Source organism: Ictalurus furcatus, chromosome 8 (genome assembly GCF_023375685.1).
Source record: "Ictalurus furcatus strain D&B chromosome 8, Billie_1.0, whole genome shotgun sequence".
NCBI lineage: Eukaryota > Metazoa > Chordata > Actinopteri > Siluriformes > Ictaluridae > Ictalurus > Ictalurus furcatus.
The window spans coordinates 3,396,550-3,417,712 of record NC_071262.1 but is presented as its reverse complement, the minus strand read 5'-3'; the positions used below and the strand labels follow the sequence as shown (position 1 = coordinate 3,417,712).

At 36.8% G+C, this 21,163-nt stretch overlaps 3 protein-coding genes across 7 annotated transcripts; 1 reads left to right on the top strand and 2 right to left on the bottom strand.

Annotated features, from left to right (window-relative positions):
* Window positions 1-207: 207 nt before the first annotated feature.
* si:ch211-153b23.5 (uncharacterized protein LOC321177 homolog) lies at window positions 208-2,129 on the top strand. Of its 5 annotated transcripts, none has more exons than XM_053630595.1 (7): window positions 232-298; window positions 466-505; window positions 640-661; window positions 778-890; window positions 1,093-1,264; window positions 1,467-1,668; window positions 1,759-2,129. In XM_053630595.1, exons 4-7 carry the CDS (start codon window positions 783-785, stop codon window positions 1,949-1,951), a joined length of 675 nt encoding a protein of 224 aa, XP_053486570.1. In that variant the 5' UTR covers window positions 232-298; window positions 466-505; window positions 640-661; window positions 778-782; the 3' UTR covers window positions 1,952-2,129. The 5 variants fall into 5 exon arrangements, with proteins under 5 accessions (XP_053486569.1, XP_053486570.1, XP_053486571.1 ...); XM_053630596.1 differs by having other exon boundaries at window positions 445-505; XM_053630597.1 differs by lacking the exon at window positions 640-661 and having other exon boundaries at window positions 236-298; window positions 445-505.
* A 2,059-nt stretch (window positions 2,130-4,188) lies between these two features.
* Window positions 4,189-6,475, bottom strand: zgc:174917 (uncharacterized protein LOC565650 homolog). The gene is made up of 6 exons (XM_053631325.1): window positions 6,143-6,475; window positions 5,562-5,838; window positions 5,377-5,468; window positions 4,968-5,107; window positions 4,642-4,746; window positions 4,189-4,550 (listed from the first exon to the last, which is right to left on the bottom strand). Exons 1-6 carry the CDS (start codon window positions 6,270-6,272, stop codon window positions 4,458-4,460), a joined length of 837 nt encoding a protein of 278 aa, XP_053487300.1. The 5' UTR covers window positions 6,273-6,475; the 3' UTR covers window positions 4,189-4,457.
* A 2,077-nt stretch (window positions 6,476-8,552) lies between these two features.
* Window positions 8,553-19,865, bottom strand: si:ch211-153b23.7 (uncharacterized). Its single transcript, XM_053631324.1, has 7 exons — window positions 19,061-19,865; window positions 16,896-17,046; window positions 16,188-16,331; window positions 14,362-14,496; window positions 14,052-14,252; window positions 12,197-12,322; window positions 8,553-10,733 (listed from the first exon to the last, which is right to left on the bottom strand). Exons 1-7 carry the CDS (start codon window positions 19,159-19,161, stop codon window positions 10,506-10,508), a joined length of 1,086 nt encoding a protein of 361 aa, XP_053487299.1. The 5' UTR covers window positions 19,162-19,865; the 3' UTR covers window positions 8,553-10,505.
* Window positions 19,866-21,163: the final 1,298 nt, after the last annotated feature.

The following is a 21,163-nucleotide window of genomic DNA, read 5'->3' as shown; positions in this document are numbered from 1 at the left end:
AAAGCAGGCTTTAAGCAAAGGATTTTAGTTTACTTTAGTTTACGGTCTGCTTCAATAACTAGAACACTACATCAACTGTGCAAGTACTGAAGGGCTTGACTCAGCATTATGTCACTGAGTAAACGTTTATTTTTTTTACTTCCTGGAATCTCCGAAAGAGGCGTGGTCCAAATCGCGCTGTGGGCGGGGCTTACAACCCTGAACCTATATAAAGGTTCGAGCGCGTCTACGCGTAATCGTGGTAACTGAGACACTGGAAGCGTGGGTGCAACCTTCAACTTCATTTGTTTTTCACAAGGTGAGTCATATTTCAAGTAAATATAACAATGACAGAAATAGAGACATTTTAGAGAGACTCCAGCATGGTCTCAAGAAGGGTTTAATATGTCAGAGAGGATACTTTTATTCCTGGATAACCTGATGAAGGTTTGTAATCCTGCCCAGCTTTTCTGTACTTCTCTATAGTGTGCCTCTTCTCGTGTGTATTACCTTCCTGGAGACCGAGGTGATTATAGTCTACCTGGAAAAAGCTCCCAAGGGCTTCCAGGTCTACCTGAATATTTAATACAGTGTCATAAATACCTGTTGTTGACCTTAATGACTCATCTCATCACTTTGTTTATTCTGTGCTTCATGCAGATGGCTTTGTTTTAGGACATAAGTAGGACATTTGCACTACGTTACTATGAGAAACTACAGCAGCAAACGATTTCCTTAATTTTTTGGATGATGCTTGCAACAGATGACCTCAATTTCCAGCTTCGATGTGTTTCTTAGGTGCGATGGCAAAGCGTGTAGCAGTGATCCTTGCTGGCTGCGGAGTCTATGATGGAACTGAGATCCATGAGGCTTCTGCCATACTGGTACACCTTAGTCGGGCTGGTGCCAAGGTAATGCCGGATTGACACCCACACACAAAGCATATTATGTATTGATTTCCAAGTGCAGAGTATGACTTCCAATCCTTGGCGAGTTACTCGACTAGGTACTGTGAGTTTTCTATTAGCCATAATATGTACATCAAGCCCAAACTTAGCCGAGTTTTAAAATTTGAGCCATTTTGTAAGGGTGTTGAATAAGTCTTCTTTCTAGGTCCAGATGTTTGCCCCTAATGCCGAGATGATGCACGTCGTGAACCACTGCGAAGGAAAACCTGTGTCTGACAAGCGCAATGTGATGCAGGAAAGTGCACGCATTGCTCGAGGAGACATCACTGACCTGGAGAAGTTAGACGTAGTTAATCACGATGCTGTCATCATTCCAGGTCAGTTCATTAGCCTAAAGAACTAAAAAAAACATTAAGCATTTTAGTAGTATTACACTAGCCTCTTTTTATGTGAATGGGAAGAATCGTCTTTCACCAAGCCATACCAGTCCTAAATATACTTGATTAGTGTCTGGAAAGACAATTTATAAAGGCTCTAACTGAAAATTAGTTCATGGTTGCCTTTAACTGTTCTGTTTAGGAGGCTTTGGAGCAGCTAAGAATCTCAGTGACTGGGCCACCAAGGGCAAGGAGTTCTCAGTGAAGCCTCTGGTCGAGAAGGTCATCAAGAGCTTCCACCAGGCAGGAAAGCCTCTGGGTATGTGCTGCATTTCTCCAGTACTTGCAGCAAAGGCTATTCCCGGCTGTGAACTTACTGTCGGCCATGACACAGAGTGCGAGAAGTAAGCATGATCTACATTTCATAATTGACATTTAGACCGACATAAAACTATCTGCGATACTGATGTTCTCTCTTTCCATTACCTTTGCAGATGGCCGTACGCTGGTACAGCTAAGACCATGGTGGAGATGGGCTCTAAGCATGTTAATAAGAGTGTAGGAGAAGTGCATGTGGATAAGAAAAATAAACTAGTGACCACTTGTGCCTTTATGTGCAGCGCCCCATTACATGAGGTTTTCGACGGATTGGGGGTCATGGTAACAGAGGTTCTTAAACTTGCCTGATCTGGTTATTCAAAAATCTCTAATTCAACATTGAAGATGATATTAATTTTTGTGTGGGTTTTTTTAGTCACTGGAAAATGATTTCAAGCAATAATCACTGAGTGCAGTGCTTACATTTTGGATATCTGCATGTAAAAGATTTTGTGATAATTCATATCAATAAAGTCTGTTTGTGTGATATCATTGTCCTTTTCCACTTCTTATTGCATAATATTTGTATTCGACCACAAATCAATCATTTACTAAGTCAATGTAAGATAAAAATGTAGGACAATAGAATAAAATTCTCTTCCAACTATAAGTACTTTGTTATGAAAAATGAAAACACAATGGGGCGTGCGGTTCTAAATAATCAATCACCGGATGCTGGGATCCATTACTCTACATTCCAAAGTGTTTTATTACTCTTATTCCTCAGAGACTTGATAATGATTCCTTTATTTGTTTTAAAATATATTAATGAATGTTTTCCTTTAGCCATTTATAGTTACGTTTAATGTGGTGGAAGGTCCGTTAGAAAAGTTAATTAAATAGTTAGCAATAAGCACTTGTTCTCTCACTAGCCTCTTTTTTTGGCTCTAGCTAAATAAGCTACAATTAGTAAGGAGAGAAAAAAAAAAGAAATAGGTCATGTACCTGAGAAACGAAGCATAATGTTCTCTGCCCTGAAGATGCTCTCACGTACACTCGAGACTCTTTCAATAAATGTTACGTAAACCTTTACTTACAGAAAGCATCACCATATCAATGATAATACATTTTTCTTGGTTCAAAAAAATTGTCCGTTCTAAATCTCTGTGAATAAGCTGTTACTATAGGAATGATTAGTATTAGAACAAATCCATTCATCCATCCATCCGTCCATCCATCTTCTATACCGCTTTATCCTTTTCAGGGATACAGGGAACCTGGAGCCTATCCCAGGAAGCATAGGGCACAAGGCGGGGTACACCCTGGACAGGGTGCCAATCCATCGCAGGGCACCAAATCCATTAATATAGACATTTAATTTGAAGTACAGCTGGCAGTACTGTCAGAGCTATCTTCATGGGATAATAAAGGTACTAAAGTTATCAACACCTTCTGACCAGTGAGATTCAATCATTTCAATAACAATGCTGTGTTATAAACGTAAATGAACCATCTGCCACTATTCAAAACAGACTGGCTTTGCCAAGTTGCAACTAGATGCACTTGTCCTAGTACTATTTTCCAAATAAAGCCAGCAGTCATCATGATTTTTTTCTATACCAATGAACACTGATTTAGGGCCAAACTCAGGTGACTACCTATTTAATCATTGTCTTTTTGCTGCTTGATCTGTACTTATTTCTTTCACAACAGTTGTATGTTTGTCCATGCTATGACTGATCAGTGGTATGTTTGCGTGGTTAACTGTATCCATGTGTGATCCAGTAGATATTTGTCAAATCTGCCAGTTATCGTCCTGCTTAGTGCTCCAATTAATCACAAAGGTGTTCAGTGGGGTATAGGTGCAGGACACTCTAATTCTTCCATTCCAACCTTGACAAACCATGTCTACATGGACAGGGATATTTTCATGCTGGAACAAGTCTGGGCCCTTAGTCCCAGTGAAGGTAAGTTGAAAAGCTACAGCACACAACATCCTATACAGTTGTGTGCTTCTAACTTTTCAACTTTGCTTCCAACAGTTTGGGGAAAATCCACACATGGTGTATTTTTGGCCACGTAGTGTATGTCCTAAGTATAAGTCCTACGTATAAATAACCACTCGATACACAACGAATCAGTATGCACACAAGTGACTGGAAGAATATTGAGGAAAGAATTAAAGTATCATGAAGTACATCAGTTTTGACTACATGTTAAACATATTCTGGCTTGAAATGGTCATTGACAGCAATGCAGTTCATTTGATATTCACTGTGTTTTAAAGTTAAACTCCAAGTGCATCGCCATGTGGTTTTAATTAAAAGTGATACATGTAGTGCACTTAGAAATCCTTTGCACAACAGTAAATTTAATAAATGATTATTATTATTATATAACTATATATGTTAGTGAAAACATTTGTATTAGTGAGCCTCAACATCTATCCTTCACTCCATCCATCCATCCATCCATTTACTGTACAAGAGAACATGCAAAACCTGCGCACAAAAAGCCTCAATACTTCAGTAGAAATGATTATTTTTTAAATCATTTATTATTTACACATATGATTAAAAATGAAGAAATTCGGTAGCATTTTGCTATGTGGTACAACATTTATTTATTTTTCATTCATACAAAACAAAATGCACAGTTCTTTAAGCAGTGAAGTGAATTTCAAGTAAGACAAAGTAATCAAACCAAACAGTACATGAATTACCAACTCTTTTGTAATTAATAATTAATTGATATGATCAATAAAATTAGGAGAAGGTAGAGAGTTTTACATTGACAGGTATTTTCAGATCTTTCAGGTATGCAGTACAGACAGTTGCATGCTACACCCAATCAAAGCATTTCAGTCACAGTTAAATCACAGTTCTGGTTTCTGGCTTGAGAAGTGGTTATACTTGTCATGTCCACTAACCACTGCTGTGGCATGGAAACTCCTTGGCCGTTCAGGATCCTGTCAAGAGTGCGAAGAGGATGTCACCAAACTCCATTAATTAATTCGATTGAAGAATATGTACTGAACATTAGTTTGCTGGAATTCTCACCTGAATTGGATAAGCTGCAGTAGGAACATAGCGGACCACAAAGCCACAACGCCTCTTTCCTGATGTGTTGGGGTCACTAGCATGCACCAAGAGTCCATCATGGATCTATAGATGACAATATTGGAGAAACATCTTGATATCTTGAAATTCAACCTTGATATACAGTACGTACTGAATTGAAGTATTGAGTACAGTACGTACTGAATTGAGGTATTATCCTTCAACGTATCCTTGTTAAGACTGTGCCTATAGTTAACATTATACCTTTTATATTGCTGTATATGATCACTGTACTATAAAAGGAATACAGCAGAATCCATACTTACAGACATTTGCCCTGCGAGAAGGGGGCAGAGCAAGGCCTTGTCTTTCTCAACCAGCTCTTCTGGGATTTCTTGATTAACAGTCAGCATGTTGCCTTGCCGCTTCGCTTGGCGATGGGGCAAAAGGCCAGAGCAGTGAGTTCCTGTTAGAAAATGAACAAAGCTTGGAATTCATACATATTCTATGGTGGGATTTATCTGGCAACTTGTTCTCCAAGATTTTGTTTGGCCAGACTGAAAGGAGCTTTTATTTTTAAGGCGTACAGAAGGTACAAAAACATAATTAAAAGGACATTTCTGCATTGGCCTAGATAGAGCTCAAGGTTGCTGCTCCCAGTACATTCAGAATGTGTAGCGAGATTTAAAAAAGGAACAGAGGTGTGTATTAATGTCTTTGGGGGTATTACTGTACCTGGAATGACCTGTAGGGCACCGTTTTCTTCCTGAGAGTCATCCAAAGCAAGCCAGACCGAGACAACTGGCCCTCCATCAAGTCCCCAGTACCTATGAACATTTATATTAGACATGGAAATAGAATATGGCACCAAACTTTATTTTCCAGCATGTAATTCAACTCTAGCATGTGAAATCACCTACTTCATATCCTGATGCCAGGCCACGTATGGAAGACGTGGCTCATTTTCTTGATCAGACTGCTTCTTCTCTTGGTTGTGTGCAATGATGTCATTGCTTGCTTGAGTTTTGCTTTGTTTTGAGACTGGGTATTTGCAGATAAAGCGTGAGTCCAGCAGGAGAACATCATTACCCAGGACTGCAGTGATCACATCAAGAACTCTAGGGTGTTTAATTAGTGCCATTACCCAGTCATACTTCATATGCACATTGTGCAGGCTGTAGGAGGTGTAATCCTCACCTGGAATGATAAGTTGACCAGATATATTTAAAAAAAAAAAAAAAAAAGTATGTAACAATGGAAACAATGTACTGTAGAGACCAAGACATTCAATGTCTTTGTGAGACCCAGTATTCTCATTGGGATTTGAATATATGGACATGAGTTTCTTCAACAAATTAGTTCCTGCTTAGTTTGCATAGTTAATGCGTGCTATTAGATACAAATAACAGGCAGACAACAGGATCACTCATTTGCCTTACATGTAATCATTATTATTATCATTATTGTTTATCCACTGAAGTACAATTAGTTATGGTCTCACCAAACTTTCTCTCCAGCTCAGCGAAGGCATCTCTGGCCTGCTGCAGCTCCTCAGGGCTGAGGATAGGAATGCTGGTCACATAGCCCTGCTTCTCGTACAGAGTCTTAAGTTCTGCTCTGTCGATTCCCATGACTGTACTGTAGATGATGGAGAAGTTCTTCTGTCGTTCAGGGGTTGACACGTGTCTCTATGGTTGTCTTGCTTTCTTTCTGTTCCTCAGTGGCCTGAAGATTGCAGTAGATATGTCTGCGTCGACGACAAAAAAAAGTCTGCTTTTATTCTCTGTAGGCCTCTGGAGAGAGATAAAGAGAGCGAGAGAAAGCATACATGAGGCTGTGTTTGTGTGTGTGTGTGTGTGTGTGAGAGAGAGAGAGAGAGAGAGAGAGAGAGAGAGAAAGAGTCGCAGCTCTTAATAGTCCCTTTCCTTCACTGAACCCACCCCTCTTTAAGAGCAAATTTATTCTTGGCTGTTTATGGAGCAGTACAGAGGTCCATGGTAGCCAAAGCCTGTGCCTTCTGAGCAGCTTAATGGGAAAACTACCTTAAAACACTGATCTCTTAAACACTGGGACAATCCATAGCACTGTGTTACCTGAGAGAAAAAATAGTTCCCCCAAATACCGCTATACCAATTTGTAATTGGAGCTATCTCATGCTCATGAATGAATACATAACACTAAATGACTGTGTCTGGATGTTCATTATTTTATAACCAAAGTTAGGTGACAAAGATTAATTTTGGTCATAAAAAGAAAGACAAAAAAAAAGAAAAAGAAAAAAAAGAGAAAATAAATGAAAGTAATTTATTCTATTTATCTCTACAACAATGCAGTGGAAATAAAACAGAATAAACAGTATTACATATTCAATCCCATCACCATAGATGTAAGATTTAGAAAGCAAAGCTCTTACTACCTGCTCAGTGTAAGACTGGCTGATGTCTCAGCTGAAACTTGCTGCCAACTGCAGTAATCATCATGCTTATATACACTGTGACTACATCAGGAATTTCCTGAACTACGAAATTATAGCAGTTTTAACTACATGACATAAATTGCAGTCTATTTTTAACCTTGCTTGGTAACGGAGGGCATGTCATATATGAATTAGGTTTTCAATTGATGTTTGAGGTGGAGTCACATGGTGGGAAATCTCAGGGAAGTGAGAACGGTAAAGGACTTTCAAGGGCATTTCCTGTTACGGAATACTTTTGAATAGAAAGAACAGTTCAGCTTTCACAGTGCACAAAGGTATGCACATAGCATCTATATAAAAAAAAAAACCAAACAAACCTTGAGAGGTGGAACAGACAGGTGTTCTGTGATGCCATCTACAGGCAGTTAGGTAAATGTTATCTAAATCTATATTCAAATCTAAAAAAGATTACAGGCTAAAAATGCAGACTTCAGTAAGATTTTCAGCGTAATTGATAATAATGTAAACCTGTGGGTGAACAACAATAACAACAACAATAACACTACTACTACTTCTACTACTGCCACTATTACTACTACTAATAATGATAATAATATTAATAACAATAATGTGATTGCCCAAGACATGTAAAATAGATGATCATCCATTTCTTTTATTTATTTATGTTATATATATTTATCTTATTACCTTATTCCATTGAGGTACTTAGCTGTTTATTAAACATACTGTGCTACTGCTACTATTACTACTAATAATAATGCTAATAATAATATTAACAACAATTATTTGTGATTGTCCAAGACACATAAAATCCTGCCACGTTTTGGAATTTCTCAGTTCCCCAGCATATTCCATGTGGATGTATACCTGTTAAACTAAAGTTAGTCAAGGGTGTTGAATTTCTTGTGAACACTTTACTCATACAGCATAATGCTACTGTTCTTATGACATATCACACAATGGACATAAGGGCTTGTGAATCAAGATGCCAAGCTCATGTTGGTCATAATAGTTCATGTGAAATTACGGCAGCAACAAAGAAGTGATGAATGTTCTCTTGTTGATTGACTTATGATTATGGTATGTGCATCGGAGGCACGCCAACATCTTTACGGTCTCACAATGATTATGCGTATAATGACAATAAAGTTATAATGGACTTTTAATTGTGAAAAAAAATAATTGTAGTAAATTAAATGGTGTCTTTTGTGAAAGACATAGCATTTTATTTTTGAGAATTTTTTGAAAATAGCACATGGAATGGAATTTAAAAAAAAAAATTAAATATCTAAAAGTGTCCGTAATTCTGCTTTTTCTATGATAAAATGTTTTATATGACGATGGCTTAAAACGTCATTTAGCCATAATGTAAGTTACCATACCTCCACGTACTGTATCTTATAAAGGCTATTCTTCAAAATATCATATTAAACCATTAAAAACAGTGCTTTAAAAAAAAAAAAATTTTTTAAATAAAATGTACTCAAGTCATTACTGATACTGTATTACAAAGGCAAAAATGGTATTAATATTGTAATGATAGTTTTCAGTGTATCAGTGCTCACTTGATCGATAAATAAAGGTATAATGATATAAAGAACAATCCCTGGAGTTGAAGTAATTTTTATTGATGAATTGACAGTTCCTTGCTTGGATTTCCATTTTACAGTCTGCATTTTTGACCAACCTAAAGTGTATACACATTATACGTATGATCTCAACACCCTTCTGAGAAAGAACGGTGTAATGTGTAGGATGTCATTTTTTAAATTATTTGCACAAGGACGCAGGTTTTCCAGAAAAGAGAATTGTTAGTGGTGTTAGTCAGAAGCAAAGTCGGAAAACAAGGAACTTTATTCTATTTGTTCTTCTTTTTCAGTAATAGCTCAGTGACCTTTCGTGTGAGTTATGTTGAAAAAAAGTTAACTTGCTTCCTCTTGTGTTAAAATATACGTGACACTTTTACATTTTTTAGTAGGCTGCTTGAGTAAGCATTCACAGATTATTTCACAGGTGATCATTGCGCTGTTTCATGCAGTGTATGACCTCATGCCAAGTGTTTTCCAAGTCAGTGAAAGATTATATAATGTGTTTGGCTTCACTAGATGAGATTATTAATATATAACAAATGAATTATATCAATAATGTATTTGTGCCCTTGCAAAAATATATTGATAATGGCAATCTATTTCAGTCCATAATTATTTAACATACGTTCATATGTACTTTTGTATTTTATGCACAAAGTAACTGTTACCCATCCATCCATTTTCTGGACCGCTTATCCTACACAGAGTCATGGGTGAGCCTGGAGCCTATCCCAGGGGACTCAGGACACCCTGGATGGTGCCGACCCATCACAGGGCACAATTACACACACTCACACACTCATTCACAGCACATATTTTTAGGACTGGGAGAGGAAACTGGACTAGCCACAGTCAATTCCCAAAGCACGCCAAGAGCATGCAAACTCTGCGCACACAGGGTGGAGGTGGGAATGTGCTAACCACTAAGCCACTGGATTGGCGAGGCAAACATGCTAACCACTAAGCCACCGTGCGCCCAGTAACTATTAAAAAAAAAAAAAAACAAAACAAACAAAAAAACCCAGAATGCTACAACTCACAACCAAAATTACAGTATCGAATAATAATCTGCTCAACTCAGCGTAATCTTACAGTATATCATGGTATTTTTTTTTTTATTATTATTTTTTAATGAAATGAGCCAGTGGTATGTATTATATACCAAATGAGTATTTTAGGAAAGTGCAAGGTTATTTATAGACTTAAACAACTCTATAAAGGAAATGATGGTAATATACATTAATATACATACATAATACAACATACTGCATGTATCACAACAGATGCAAACACATTCAAAGCAGTATAAAATATGATGTAGTCATTTCAGATTTTCTCATAATGGTACATACTGCAGCGTTTGTATGTCATAACACCCATCTTAGTATATTGTTATAACCAGGATTGTACTTTATGGCAAGTAAAAAAAGAATACAATTAAACTGACATTTTTTTTTAATCAAAAATTGGATTTATTCAATTCTTCTTATGAGAAAGAAAAGAGCGAAATGGAACATATACGCGTGAGAAAAGTCATAAAAAAAACTGAATATAAAGCTTCAGATAAATACATTTCTAAATCTAAATATTATTTCTTAAAATGATATTATAAGTGTGTACTCTAGCTGTAGATACAACCACAATACTTCTTTGCTGAACCTGTGAACATATATGCGTGATGTGTATGAGTTTAGGCCTATGGGAAAAAACAAAAAAACAAAACAAAAAACAGATATAGACTTTGATAAATACATAATAACAGTTATAAAAAAAAATAGAAACAATTTTAGCATGTAGCCTTAGATACAATCACATTTAGAGCTGGACCTGTGTGTATCTCAGTGGTACTCCAGGCGGTCACGGTTCTCACAGTGTTTTGGACACATGAAAGGTGTTCTGTGTTCCTCTCTTATCTTTCTCCTCTCTCCTCTTGGTCTCTCCTGGTCATTATTACATCGGTGGATTAGTGCTGGCTCCTGCCCCGCTGGAGCTTTCTTCATCAGAAGCCGCTGCAGGAGCTGCTTATCCGAACGCTCCTTATGGAAGTCATCCTCATACACCTTCAGCTGGATGGAAGCATAACACAAGGATCCTGTTTAGATCATCATTTATGATGATTTTGACACAAACAATGATTGTTGCTCACTCATACCAGTGTAGCCCGCTAACATAACACTATCATGTTAGTAACACTGCTGTGCTCAGAATATTCCACTACTCATACCGTAATAACATTTGTTCAGTGGTGGTAATATGGGTGTCCGTTACAGTCAGTGGGTTAACGTAAAAGGTTTACAGTCAGTAAATGCGTCTATATGGTACGTTCACCTGATAACACCTATGCAGATTTGGATGGAAGAAAGTGCTGCACTACCCCCTACTACTAGAAGCTTGTTACTGGAACAGCTAAAAAATATATATAGTTATAAATAATAGTTTTTGTATTTTGCATTCTGAATGTTCAGTAGAATATTAGCAGGCTGTAGTTTGCAGCAATTTAAAAAGAAAGAAAGAAAGAAAGAAAGAAAGAAAGAAAGAAAAAGACCCCACTCATAAGGAATAACTGTGCTATGGTTTGTGTAATATAATAAACTTTTTAAAATGTGCACTTCTGTTTGTGCAGTCTTACAGGCAATTAATAGGAATTATTAGTCTGATGAGCTGTCTTTCACTTTAGCTAATTAGCTAGCTATCATATCAGTTAAGTTGGCTTGCTAAGATTAAGAATTAGAAACTTTAGCTTTAGCTTGCCAGTTAGCTAACACGCCTCATTTATATTGCTAACCTTTAACAAACCTACCTAGCTTGCCAGAAATCTACATTGAGAACCTAGTGAGCTAATGTTATATATCTAAGTCACTTTCTTCCTGAGGAGTTGCCATCAATTTCTCTCTTATGTAAACAGTCTGAGTTTCTATGTGATATGTATACGTGTCCAGCTATTGCAGATACTGCTTGGGATCATATAGCCACTGACTCATAATCAATGATTTTAGCTAAGCTATGTCTGCCACTAGTTCATCCACATGGTGCATGTAAAAAAAAAAAAAAAAAAGCCTAACAATAAAATAGTCTAACATGATACACAGATTTATTATTTTGAACACTGATTTATTTATTTCTGTAGTTATTGAGTAGTTAAAAAAAAAGCATTCAAGCTGGAAACCTAATTGTTAGCCTGTACATGACTGTTAATTGAAGTGAGGTATGATCCTTTTTGTTTTGTTTTTTTGCGTTTTTTTCTTTTCTTTCACCATTTGTCTACATTAATAAAATAGCATAAAACAGCCAAGTCTTGAATCAGATTTTGCATTAACGAGTTAACTAGTGATTTTGCTTGACTAGTAAAAATGAACAGTCCAGTTGAATAGACTTGTAAAAATGAATAGTCATGGAACCCTTAGTAAACAATGGCTGCAGTTCATCTGATTACTTTGAGAAAATGCATTACAAGCCCAAACTCAAAAAACAAAAACAAAAGCAAAAACAAAAAAACAACACAATTAAATAGCTGCGCCCCCCAACTCACCTGTTCTTGCAACAGCGCCATCTGCTGCCTCATCTCTCCCTCACGTCGCCGGAGTCTCTTGTTCTCTTGGAGCATGCGCTCATGGTCCTTGTGCTCTATTTTATAATCTGCTTCATAGATTTTAGTCTGGAAAAAAAAAAAAGAAGAAATAAAAAACATTTAGTGAGGTCTGCAACCAAGTACGCTTCGGGTAAATCAGGAATGTAGCTATCCATGTACAGATACATATAAGCTAAAAAATACAACAGCTGAATAAAATAAAGTTGTCAATGTAAAACACAACACTTGTGGGTTTTGTTGTTGTTGATAATTTGGTGATAATGGTGGTGCTGGAGTTCTGGTGCATAATAGCGAATGTTAACAGTAGGTGTCCTTCATGAAGTCATTTACACAGAAATTATGCTATCTCTATGGTTAAAATGTATTTATTCATTTATTTATTTATTTATTCATTATTATTATTATTTTTTTTACCATACCTCAAACCTTAAATTGATATTATATTTATCTCCTGTGTATTGACAAACACTTAAAAAATAAATACAAGCACATAGTAACTTGCACACATAGTAGTAGTGTGCTTGCTAGCAATCAAGTTTGGTAGCTAACAATACCAATAATGTTTGATAAATAAACTTACTGATCATGTTAAAATTTTAAACCCTGATTAAACAGGCACGGTTTTTGTCATACATTGCTATCCTGCTGCAGTTTCATGATAAGTCTTCAGTGTTATCATAGAATGCTAGCGTGCATATTTTGAAGCTACAATAAAAAAAATAAAAAATAAAAAAAATGACAAAGAATTTTAACAGTGAAAGTTTTTCTATAGGCACACATTGAAAATAGGCTATTTGGGGCAAATTGCCAGCATAGCCTATATGTGTATAATGACAAAATTTGTACTTTTAATTAGTACTGACTTACACAGTCCTTATGAAGCAGCCTACACGGTAGTATAACCATAAATCTGTTGTTTGAAAACATCTAAAATATATTTGACGTCATGGATGTTTTCATGTACTATGAAATCAGTGATACTTTCATTTTCATTTTATTATGTTTTATTGTAATATGACATGCAATAGGTTTACATGTATGGCTTTACTGTGAAGACCAGTATTAATGTTCAGTTGTCATCAGTAGCAATGCTTAATTGTTAATACCAGATGGAGACTAGAGGGCATCTATTGACGTAAACCCTATAAAGATGTTAAAATCCTCAGCTTATCGGTTTATCTACTTATTTTTATGTGGCTAAGTAGAGTAAGAGCTGTGCAAACTTAATAGAGGTGGCCCTTAGAGCTCCATTAAAATACACCCTTGGTGGGCACAATACCTTTTTAAAGCTTGTCGTCATTAAATATATCAAGCACATGAACTTGATTGCACCCTTAATTGTCGGAATTAAGCAACCGCTAAGTTTTAGTAGCTTTAGGACCTACATTTAATGCTAAACTGCTTTGAGCTGCTCTCATAAAAAAAACAACAACAACAACAATAAAAAAACTAGACTCCTAGGAGAATAGAATAGGAGAAAAGGAGAATTTTAAGAAGAAACCAATTTGGTAGAAAACGGCCATGTTAATCTTAAAATTAAGGCTCCTTTTTTTGAATTTCACTCAAGGGACCACTAAAAGCAGGTCCCAGATTCTGTGAATACAGATCCTGATGATCAAATCCACTGGGTGGTGCTGTCTATCCACTCATATTTGAGCTGGGCATTGCAGGCTGGAGTGCAGTTTAATTTGGGAGCATATACACACTTCCATCTGATCTTTCAGACACGTATCCTTCACACAACCCCATCTGTCCACAAATTTTATATCCAAATTACAATCTGGCGAAAGCTCACCTGGCACCTCAAGGCTTCCAACTGCTCCTTAAGGTCCTGAACTTCCTTAATGGCTTCATTCTGCTTCTCGTGGATCTCAGAATGTGCTCGGCTAGACCTAGTCCTGTGATGGAGCTCCAGAGAAGGGGCAGTGAAAGAGGAGGTCTTGGGGCTGCGCTCCAGGACATGTGTATCTGGTGGACTGAAAACAGCTGACTTGTTCTAGAAAGGAAGAAAATAGCAAAGATGTGAAAGTGATGAGTCATGCTATGTGTAACCAGAAAACAAATGTAAGCCTATGTGATTACACAACTACCAAACAAGAGGTCACCTGGGTCCCTAAAGCCCAGTCTTTCAGGGTATCACTGTGGTGAAGACGGCTCTCCAGGAGGCGGATGTACTCTTGAAGATGCTGATTTTTCTTTAGCTCTTGCATCAGCGTGTGTTCATAGTACTCACTTTTATTCTGCACACAAGCACAGGTTTAAATCACAGTGAACATATGCAACAGTAGACTGTCTCATAGTGCCAGTATTTACGTACTGCAAGAGGATATGGAATTTGATGACATGCAAAAACAGAGGCATTTATATTTCCTGAGCAGCTGGTGATTTCCATTTCATTATATAAACAAGTCAGAAGCTGCAGCACCTACATCGCGTAATGTTTACCGCAGGTGCTCAGTCTTGCAAGCAATATCTACAAGTATTTGTTTCAAACCCTTTACAGCACATGATTTCACTAATGCATCCACTTCATAATGCAAAGATGAAACCTAATTAGTGAAACCAAGTGTTGCTGTGCCTGACTGGAATGGAAACCTGTACACACTCCAGTCACTGAAGGACTGAGTGTAATAACCCTGATCAGCAGACTGCACTTCACCTGCCTTGACACTCTGCCATAAAAAACAAACAAAAAACTCCATAACACTTCGCAGTTATATTTATAACAATTCACATTTCTCACAGAAACAAAACTGTCCAGTATTTGTTAATTTAGCATCGTAATGCATTATGAAATGCAGTGCAAGCTCAAACACTTGTTCCGAATTAGGAAGACATTACGGACTAGACAAAACCTAATGAAATTCAAACTGTCCTATTTGCACATCATTTGATTTTAAAAATATCTTTCGGTTTTAGGGTTAGGTTTACTAACCCAATTATTGGTGGTGGTGGATTTGATATTGGGAGGTGGGATATTTTTTTTTAGGGAGGGGGCCTCAGAGCTTACTGTATTAGTAAATTATATATGTTTGTATATGTTTGTACAGTAGCATATAACTATGCTCAAGAGTTTCCCAATCTGTACATAGCAGTGACATCAATCGCCTCTGACCAGAGCCTCATAGAGCCCAATAGTGTCTTGAGCCAAGAACGAACAGCTCAGACAGTAATCATAGTCTGATCTAATTCTTTGTTTGTTAATGCAATCAACCTGTAATGTCACTTCAGGGAAGTGGGTCTCAAAGTGAGCTCTGGGAAACCTGGGCCAGGTGCCCATGGTTTTCCCCCATTAGTTACAGTGGAAATCAAAACCTACAGTATCAAAGTTGAAAACAAGTAGGCAAGATAAACAATCTGATAACTCCGATCTAATGTTCTCTGTTCGTGGAAAGTTCAAGGAATTAAAAAAAATCCATGGCTGCAAAAAAATAAATAAAATAAAAATAGGCAAAATACTATTGAATACGTTAAAACATAATAAGCCTAATATTTGAATAGTTGGATTAAGGCACATTTCTCACATACAGTGTGAAAACTTCATTTAAAAAATTGACTGCTGATATTGCTGATTTAACCAAATATAAAGATCCGTAATATTCCTTAAATTCCTCAAATCCTAAAATACATTAATGCAGTTTGCCAAGTCATAAGTTATGTAAAAATACTTATCATAAGTAGACCTGTGTTATTCAGAATGTGACACTGAAGACGATTAAAACGATTAGCCGGTAATTTTACGCTACCCCCTTTACATCTCAGCAATATGACTTTAATTCACTATAAACCATGTGAACTGTAACACATAACTCTAATGAAAGGTATAGTGTTAAGTCAATTTTTTGACACACTAATAAAGTGAAAGTAATCGTATAATTTCAGTGGGCTCGTAATCAGGATACAGCTGACACTGGACTCTGTGAGTTTGTACCTGTTCATGTTCCACTTTGATCAGGAGTCTGCCGTTGAGTTGCTTGAGGGCCGAACTTTCTTGTTCCAGAGCCGTCACACGCTGCTGCAGGCCTGCAGTTGTGCTGCGGTAGATATGATCCCAGTCCTCATTTAGCTTCATAAGCTGTGACACACACACACACACACAAGAATCAGTGTAATCCAGAATGGTGAGCATCACAATCTCATTCAGACCTCCTACTAAACTGTTCTCTGTATCTCCTCAGGCCTATTTTATTCTTTTGTGGTGCCATAAAATGGAAGAAGGATTGGAGGCAGACAACACAATAATAAAAAAAAGAATAATTTTAGCACACTGAAACCCTGCTGCAGCATACATTCACACTCACAGCCGTATATATGCATGGGAGGAGCATTTCAGATGGCTTTGCAGGATACCTCAGTCAATCAAAGAATGCTTTTCAAACTGGAATGAAGAAACACTATTATTTTTGCACTATTGTCCATTTTTTTTTTTTTACACTGAAGCTTAAAGTTCCCTTTCTTTCGGGACTCCCTGTTTACGCCGAGTCTAGTCTCAAGACAGGATTTTGCGTATTGGAATGATCAATGTTGATCTGTTGTACACGTGTTCATTAAGAGACGTGCACAAATTAAGGCTGGCCAGTAGTGGTAAGCAAAAATGGAATGCAATGTATGTGTTTGTTGTGGTGTTGAATTGGTCTACCTCTTTGTTGAGTCTGCGAAGCTCTGTGTTCTTGTTAAGGAGCTGAAGTTTCTCCTGGTCTGCAGACGTGATGGTCATGCTTTCTGTGATTAATGTTAACTGCTCCTCTCCGGAGATGAGTCTCTCTGTTTGGACCAAATCTTCCACTTGTCTACAAACAAGAACATCAACCCTAAGCATCATCAACTCTTATACCACAGCAATGTTGAATTCATGATTCTGAATGGTCAGAAAGTGCTCAACATGCTCCATCTAACACGTTATCGTTTCTATAGTAACACCGTACATAGCAACGTGTACAGCAGACACTTCCGCATACACATGTTTGTATATTGTTGATATTGTGAGGAGATGTTTGGAGTCTCCAGTTTCGGTGCATTGTAACAATCAGCAGTAAAGGTGCAAATAGCTTTTTGACATAGGAAATTCGTCATGTCCGAGTGCTTTGCAGAATAATCAGCAATGTGCATTGTCTAAGTGCAATTTTCAGTTATGTATTGCAATATATGTTATAAATCTTGTGCTTCAATGGATATTAGATGCCTCGGTTACCATAACGCTTCGGCTTTACTTATGCCGTTGATGTTAAACAAATGTAGGGTCATGTATTTTGTAAGCTGTTTTAGGTCTAAATATGGCATTTAATTGTAATAATACATAATGATGAGATGGTTAAGATACTGAATAGTAATATTATATCATTTGACCTTTTAAATAATGGTTTGCAAGTTGTATGTTAAGAATATCCTGGTATAATCCTTCAATGTAAATGCTTGAATATCTTACTAAGAATAATATTGCATTACTCAACTGATCATAAAGATAAACCCAAGTGGGAGTAAGAACGTGTCATGGTGGGATATTATGATTACAAATACGATGATCAAAATTGAAAACTGAAGTGTCCTGATCCTTGGAGAAAATATTTAAGTACAGTAATGAGGTAGTGATGAGCTTCATAACTTATAACTAAATTCCATATTTACGTCCATTTATGCAATTTAATGTGAAGTCACCAGCAGTATTTCAAATTCGTGCCCTCTGAGATAAATGACACCTTCCTTTGAACACCAACATTGATTTGATTTGATTTGATTCAACTTTATTATCATTAAGCAGAGGACAATTACAGAGCTAACTGAACTGTGTCATACCAGGTTGTGCAGAAATATGACTTACAGAAAGTTAAAGAACATACAGAGAACATACAGAGGTGTTATGTCCAGTGCCATGGTCCACAGGGAACCCCAACATATAAGAAAACCTACCCTCTACTGAGTAATTCAGCCCGTGCACTGCACGTATCACATTGTCGCAGAAGATTTTGCTTCTCACAGAAGAGACACATTATATACGTGCCATAAATTCTGGCCTTTAAAATGTTCACTGTAATAAGCACTGTAAAAATAATTTCTCCCATTCTACTACTGGTGATGGTGTGAAAATAGTGCACTTTTCAGCAAAATCCCATGCAGTACATAGTCATACCACAATAGTCATACCAGGCAATGTGAGTTAAGATTCATACTGAACAATTTCATTACTGTGCTCTAATGTGGAGGCATACAAGTTACAGTAATGCATAATAATGGTTTTCCTGTACCGAGGCGCCTAACTCCCACAATACACTAATTTATCAGTTAGCAGAAGAGGGGATTTCAGATTTAAGTGGGTGCTAGAGCTTACAGTCCATGATCACCGGGGATTAGAATGAATTGCACATGGAGGGACTCGAACCCCAGACCCTGGAGGTGTGAGGCAGACATGCTAACTACTAAGCCACTGTGCGCCCTAAATAAATACGTTTTGGCAGAAATTATTTATACTGTATATCACCATCTGGGAAAACCCGTCAAAAGTTTTTGTGGCTGACGAAATAAGATCAAATTTCGGCTAAAATTGCATTTTTATATATAACTTTGACCTGTCAACTTAAATCATAACTATATTTCAGCAAAACGTTATGGAAATAAAGTGAAATAATAATAATAATAATAATAAAAATAGATGGTAAAATACACTACCGTGAATATTCTTAACGTCAGATGATTCTAAATAATCATTTAAAGACTGGAAATGAATTACTTTGTGTATAAAATATGATTATGGAATTAGAATTAAAATTAAAATAAAAAGACATACTGCAAAGCAAAGTCTTGACCTACCCTGAGCAGAGTGATGTTCTTTCTTCGTTGGTCTCTTTAGGGAGAGAAAGCTGTTTTGAAGATTCCTCCTCTGACAGTGATGATAATGAGCTTCCATCCATGGTACAAAGTCTTATTCTGATTTATTCTGATAATTAAAACTGATCTCCACGCAGAAACAATCAAACAGAAAGGTATATTTCTGAAGCACTTCAGCAGGAAGTCTAAATATAAAGCCCCTACACTTAAATGCAAAACATTACAAAAAAAGGAAGTACAACTACTAAGTGTGGTGTTTACCAGTGTTCCAGACCTTGAAGATAAAATGTTTAATTAGAAAAGAAAAGATCCCTGCTATGATTCGATTTCTAAAAAATCTACCACTAATATGCAGTGATGGTTTAACACCCTGAAATGATATGACCCTGTTTTGTTGATATGGTTATTAAAGTGAGACGAGAATAAGGAAGTGTGACGCAACGCACCGGGGGAATTTCCTCGCTAGCATGTGCTTTCATAGGACTTTCTGTCTGCAAAACCTAACCTTATAATAAAACCACAGACTTCTCACTCTTACTACAGTACTTGGTATGTGTCACCGTGTAACCCTGAAATACATGGCAAATGCCTTAATGGAAAGCTTTTAGATATAACCTTTGAACCATGCAGAGCAGAAGTTAGTGAATAGAGTAGCTAGGAGGATCAGGGCTAGGAGGATCAAATTTGGTGCCTTGGTTTTCGGTCTGGTTTTGTGACATGTGAGACATACTGTAGCTGTGAACCAGCTTGTAACTCTAACAAGACCCGTGATCCAATTCTATATTCATTAACCTCCTTGATATCGATAGTGTTGAATCAATACATGAATCTTATTTACATTGGCTGAGGTGCAATGATTAAATGGATGGTGGAATTTTTTTTAAAATCCCAGATTACACCAGTTGTATCAATACATGTTTAAGTCATTCTTTGCATTAATGCCCTACATTGCTTTGCTTTTTTTTTTTGATCAACATGCCATCTGTAGCTTACATTTTAGTAAGATTTTTTTCTGAATAAACTGATGTAAGGAATGAAATGAGTGATGCTCCAGAGTGGATTCTTTTCTAATAATAGCATCGTCTGAAGTGTTTAATTTCTCTTACACAACAGCAATTTTCCAATGATGATGATTATTTTATTTTATTTTATTTACATGACATGATAATGAGTCTTTATTGGTCACATATACATATGCACAGTGAAATTCTTTTCTTCACATACCCCAGTATGTTAGGAAGCTGGGGTCAGAGCACAGGGTCAGCTATGATACAGCGCCCCCTGGAGCAGAGAGGGTTAAGGGCTTCGTTCAAGGGCCCAACAGTGGCAGCTTGGCAGTGCTGGGGCTTGAACTCACAACCTTCTGATCAGTAACCCAGAGCCTTAAGTGCTAAGCTACCACTGCCCCCACAGTGGTGTCATGCATATATGTTTATTGTGTTGTTTAATGTTGTTGAATATCCACAAAAAAATTTAGTTCCTAGTATCACTTGAACTCATGTTCATCATCAGAAAATGTAGCAAATTAAGGAACCTGTTCCAGCCCTCCATCATGAACTCATCGGAGCAATGACTTTCCTGTCTGGAAAGTTAAATTTTTACCTTTGATTGTTATAAAGTCCCAGAGACAGTCAATTTCTCCATATCAACAACTACATTTTTTTTTTTTTTAAGAAATAATTTTATGTGGAGCATCCACCATACAATTGCTTGTGTAAGTTACTATATATAAAAAAATTAAAATATTAAAATGAGTGTATTAATATAACCCTGTGATTTGCCATGCAGTCAGCACTATGGTGGTATAAAAATGGGCAAGGCCTGCCAGTAACATTACACGTTACTATCCCACAGAGACTAAGGTTAATAGTAGCAAGGCAATACGCTCTTTCCCTAATCATACATATTATAATTAAATATGAGCTACATCATACAATATCAAAATAAAAATCATTTCTTGCTTAATAACTGTTAGCAACTTGCTGTTCTTAACATGTAGCCATTAAATATCATTTCTAAAATAAAGATTAAAGGTTTAATGTGTTTAATTACATGTTCAGCCATACCCACATCCATTAAAATGCA

Coding starts and splice junctions, on each gene's coding strand:
- si:ch211-153b23.7 (XM_053631324.1), bottom strand. CDS start 19,161: ATGGATGGAAGCTCATTATCATCACTGTCAGAGGAGGAATCTTCAAAA. Junction 14,497..16,187: donor TCAAAGTGGAACATGAACAG/GTACAAACTCAC, acceptor GCTTGTGTGCAG/AATAAAAGTGAGTACTATGA. Junction 14,253..14,361: donor ACTGGGCTTTAGGGACCCAG/GTGACCTCTTGT, acceptor CTTCCTTTCTAG/AACAAGTCAGCTGTTTTCAG.
- si:ch211-153b23.5 (XM_053630594.1), top strand. CDS start 783: ATGGCAAAGCGTGTAGCAGTGATCCTTGCTGGCTGCGGAGTCTATGAT. Junction 891..1,092: donor TTAGTCGGGCTGGTGCCAAG/GTAATGCCGGAT, acceptor TCTTCTTTCTAG/GTCCAGATGTTTGCCCCTAA. Junction 1,669..1,758: donor CATGACACAGAGTGCGAGAA/GTAAGCATGATC, acceptor TTACCTTTGCAG/ATGGCCGTACGCTGGTACAG.
- zgc:174917 (XM_053631325.1), bottom strand. CDS start 6,272: ATGGGAATCGACAGAGCAGAACTTAAGACTCTGTACGAGAAGCAGGGC. Junction 5,108..5,376: donor TGCCCTACAGGTCATTCCAG/GTACAGTAATAC, acceptor ATTTTCTAACAG/GAACTCACTGCTCTGGCCTT. Junction 4,747..4,967: donor TTCTCGCAGGGCAAATGTCT/GTAAGTATGGAT, acceptor TGTCATCTATAG/ATCCATGATGGACTCTTGGT.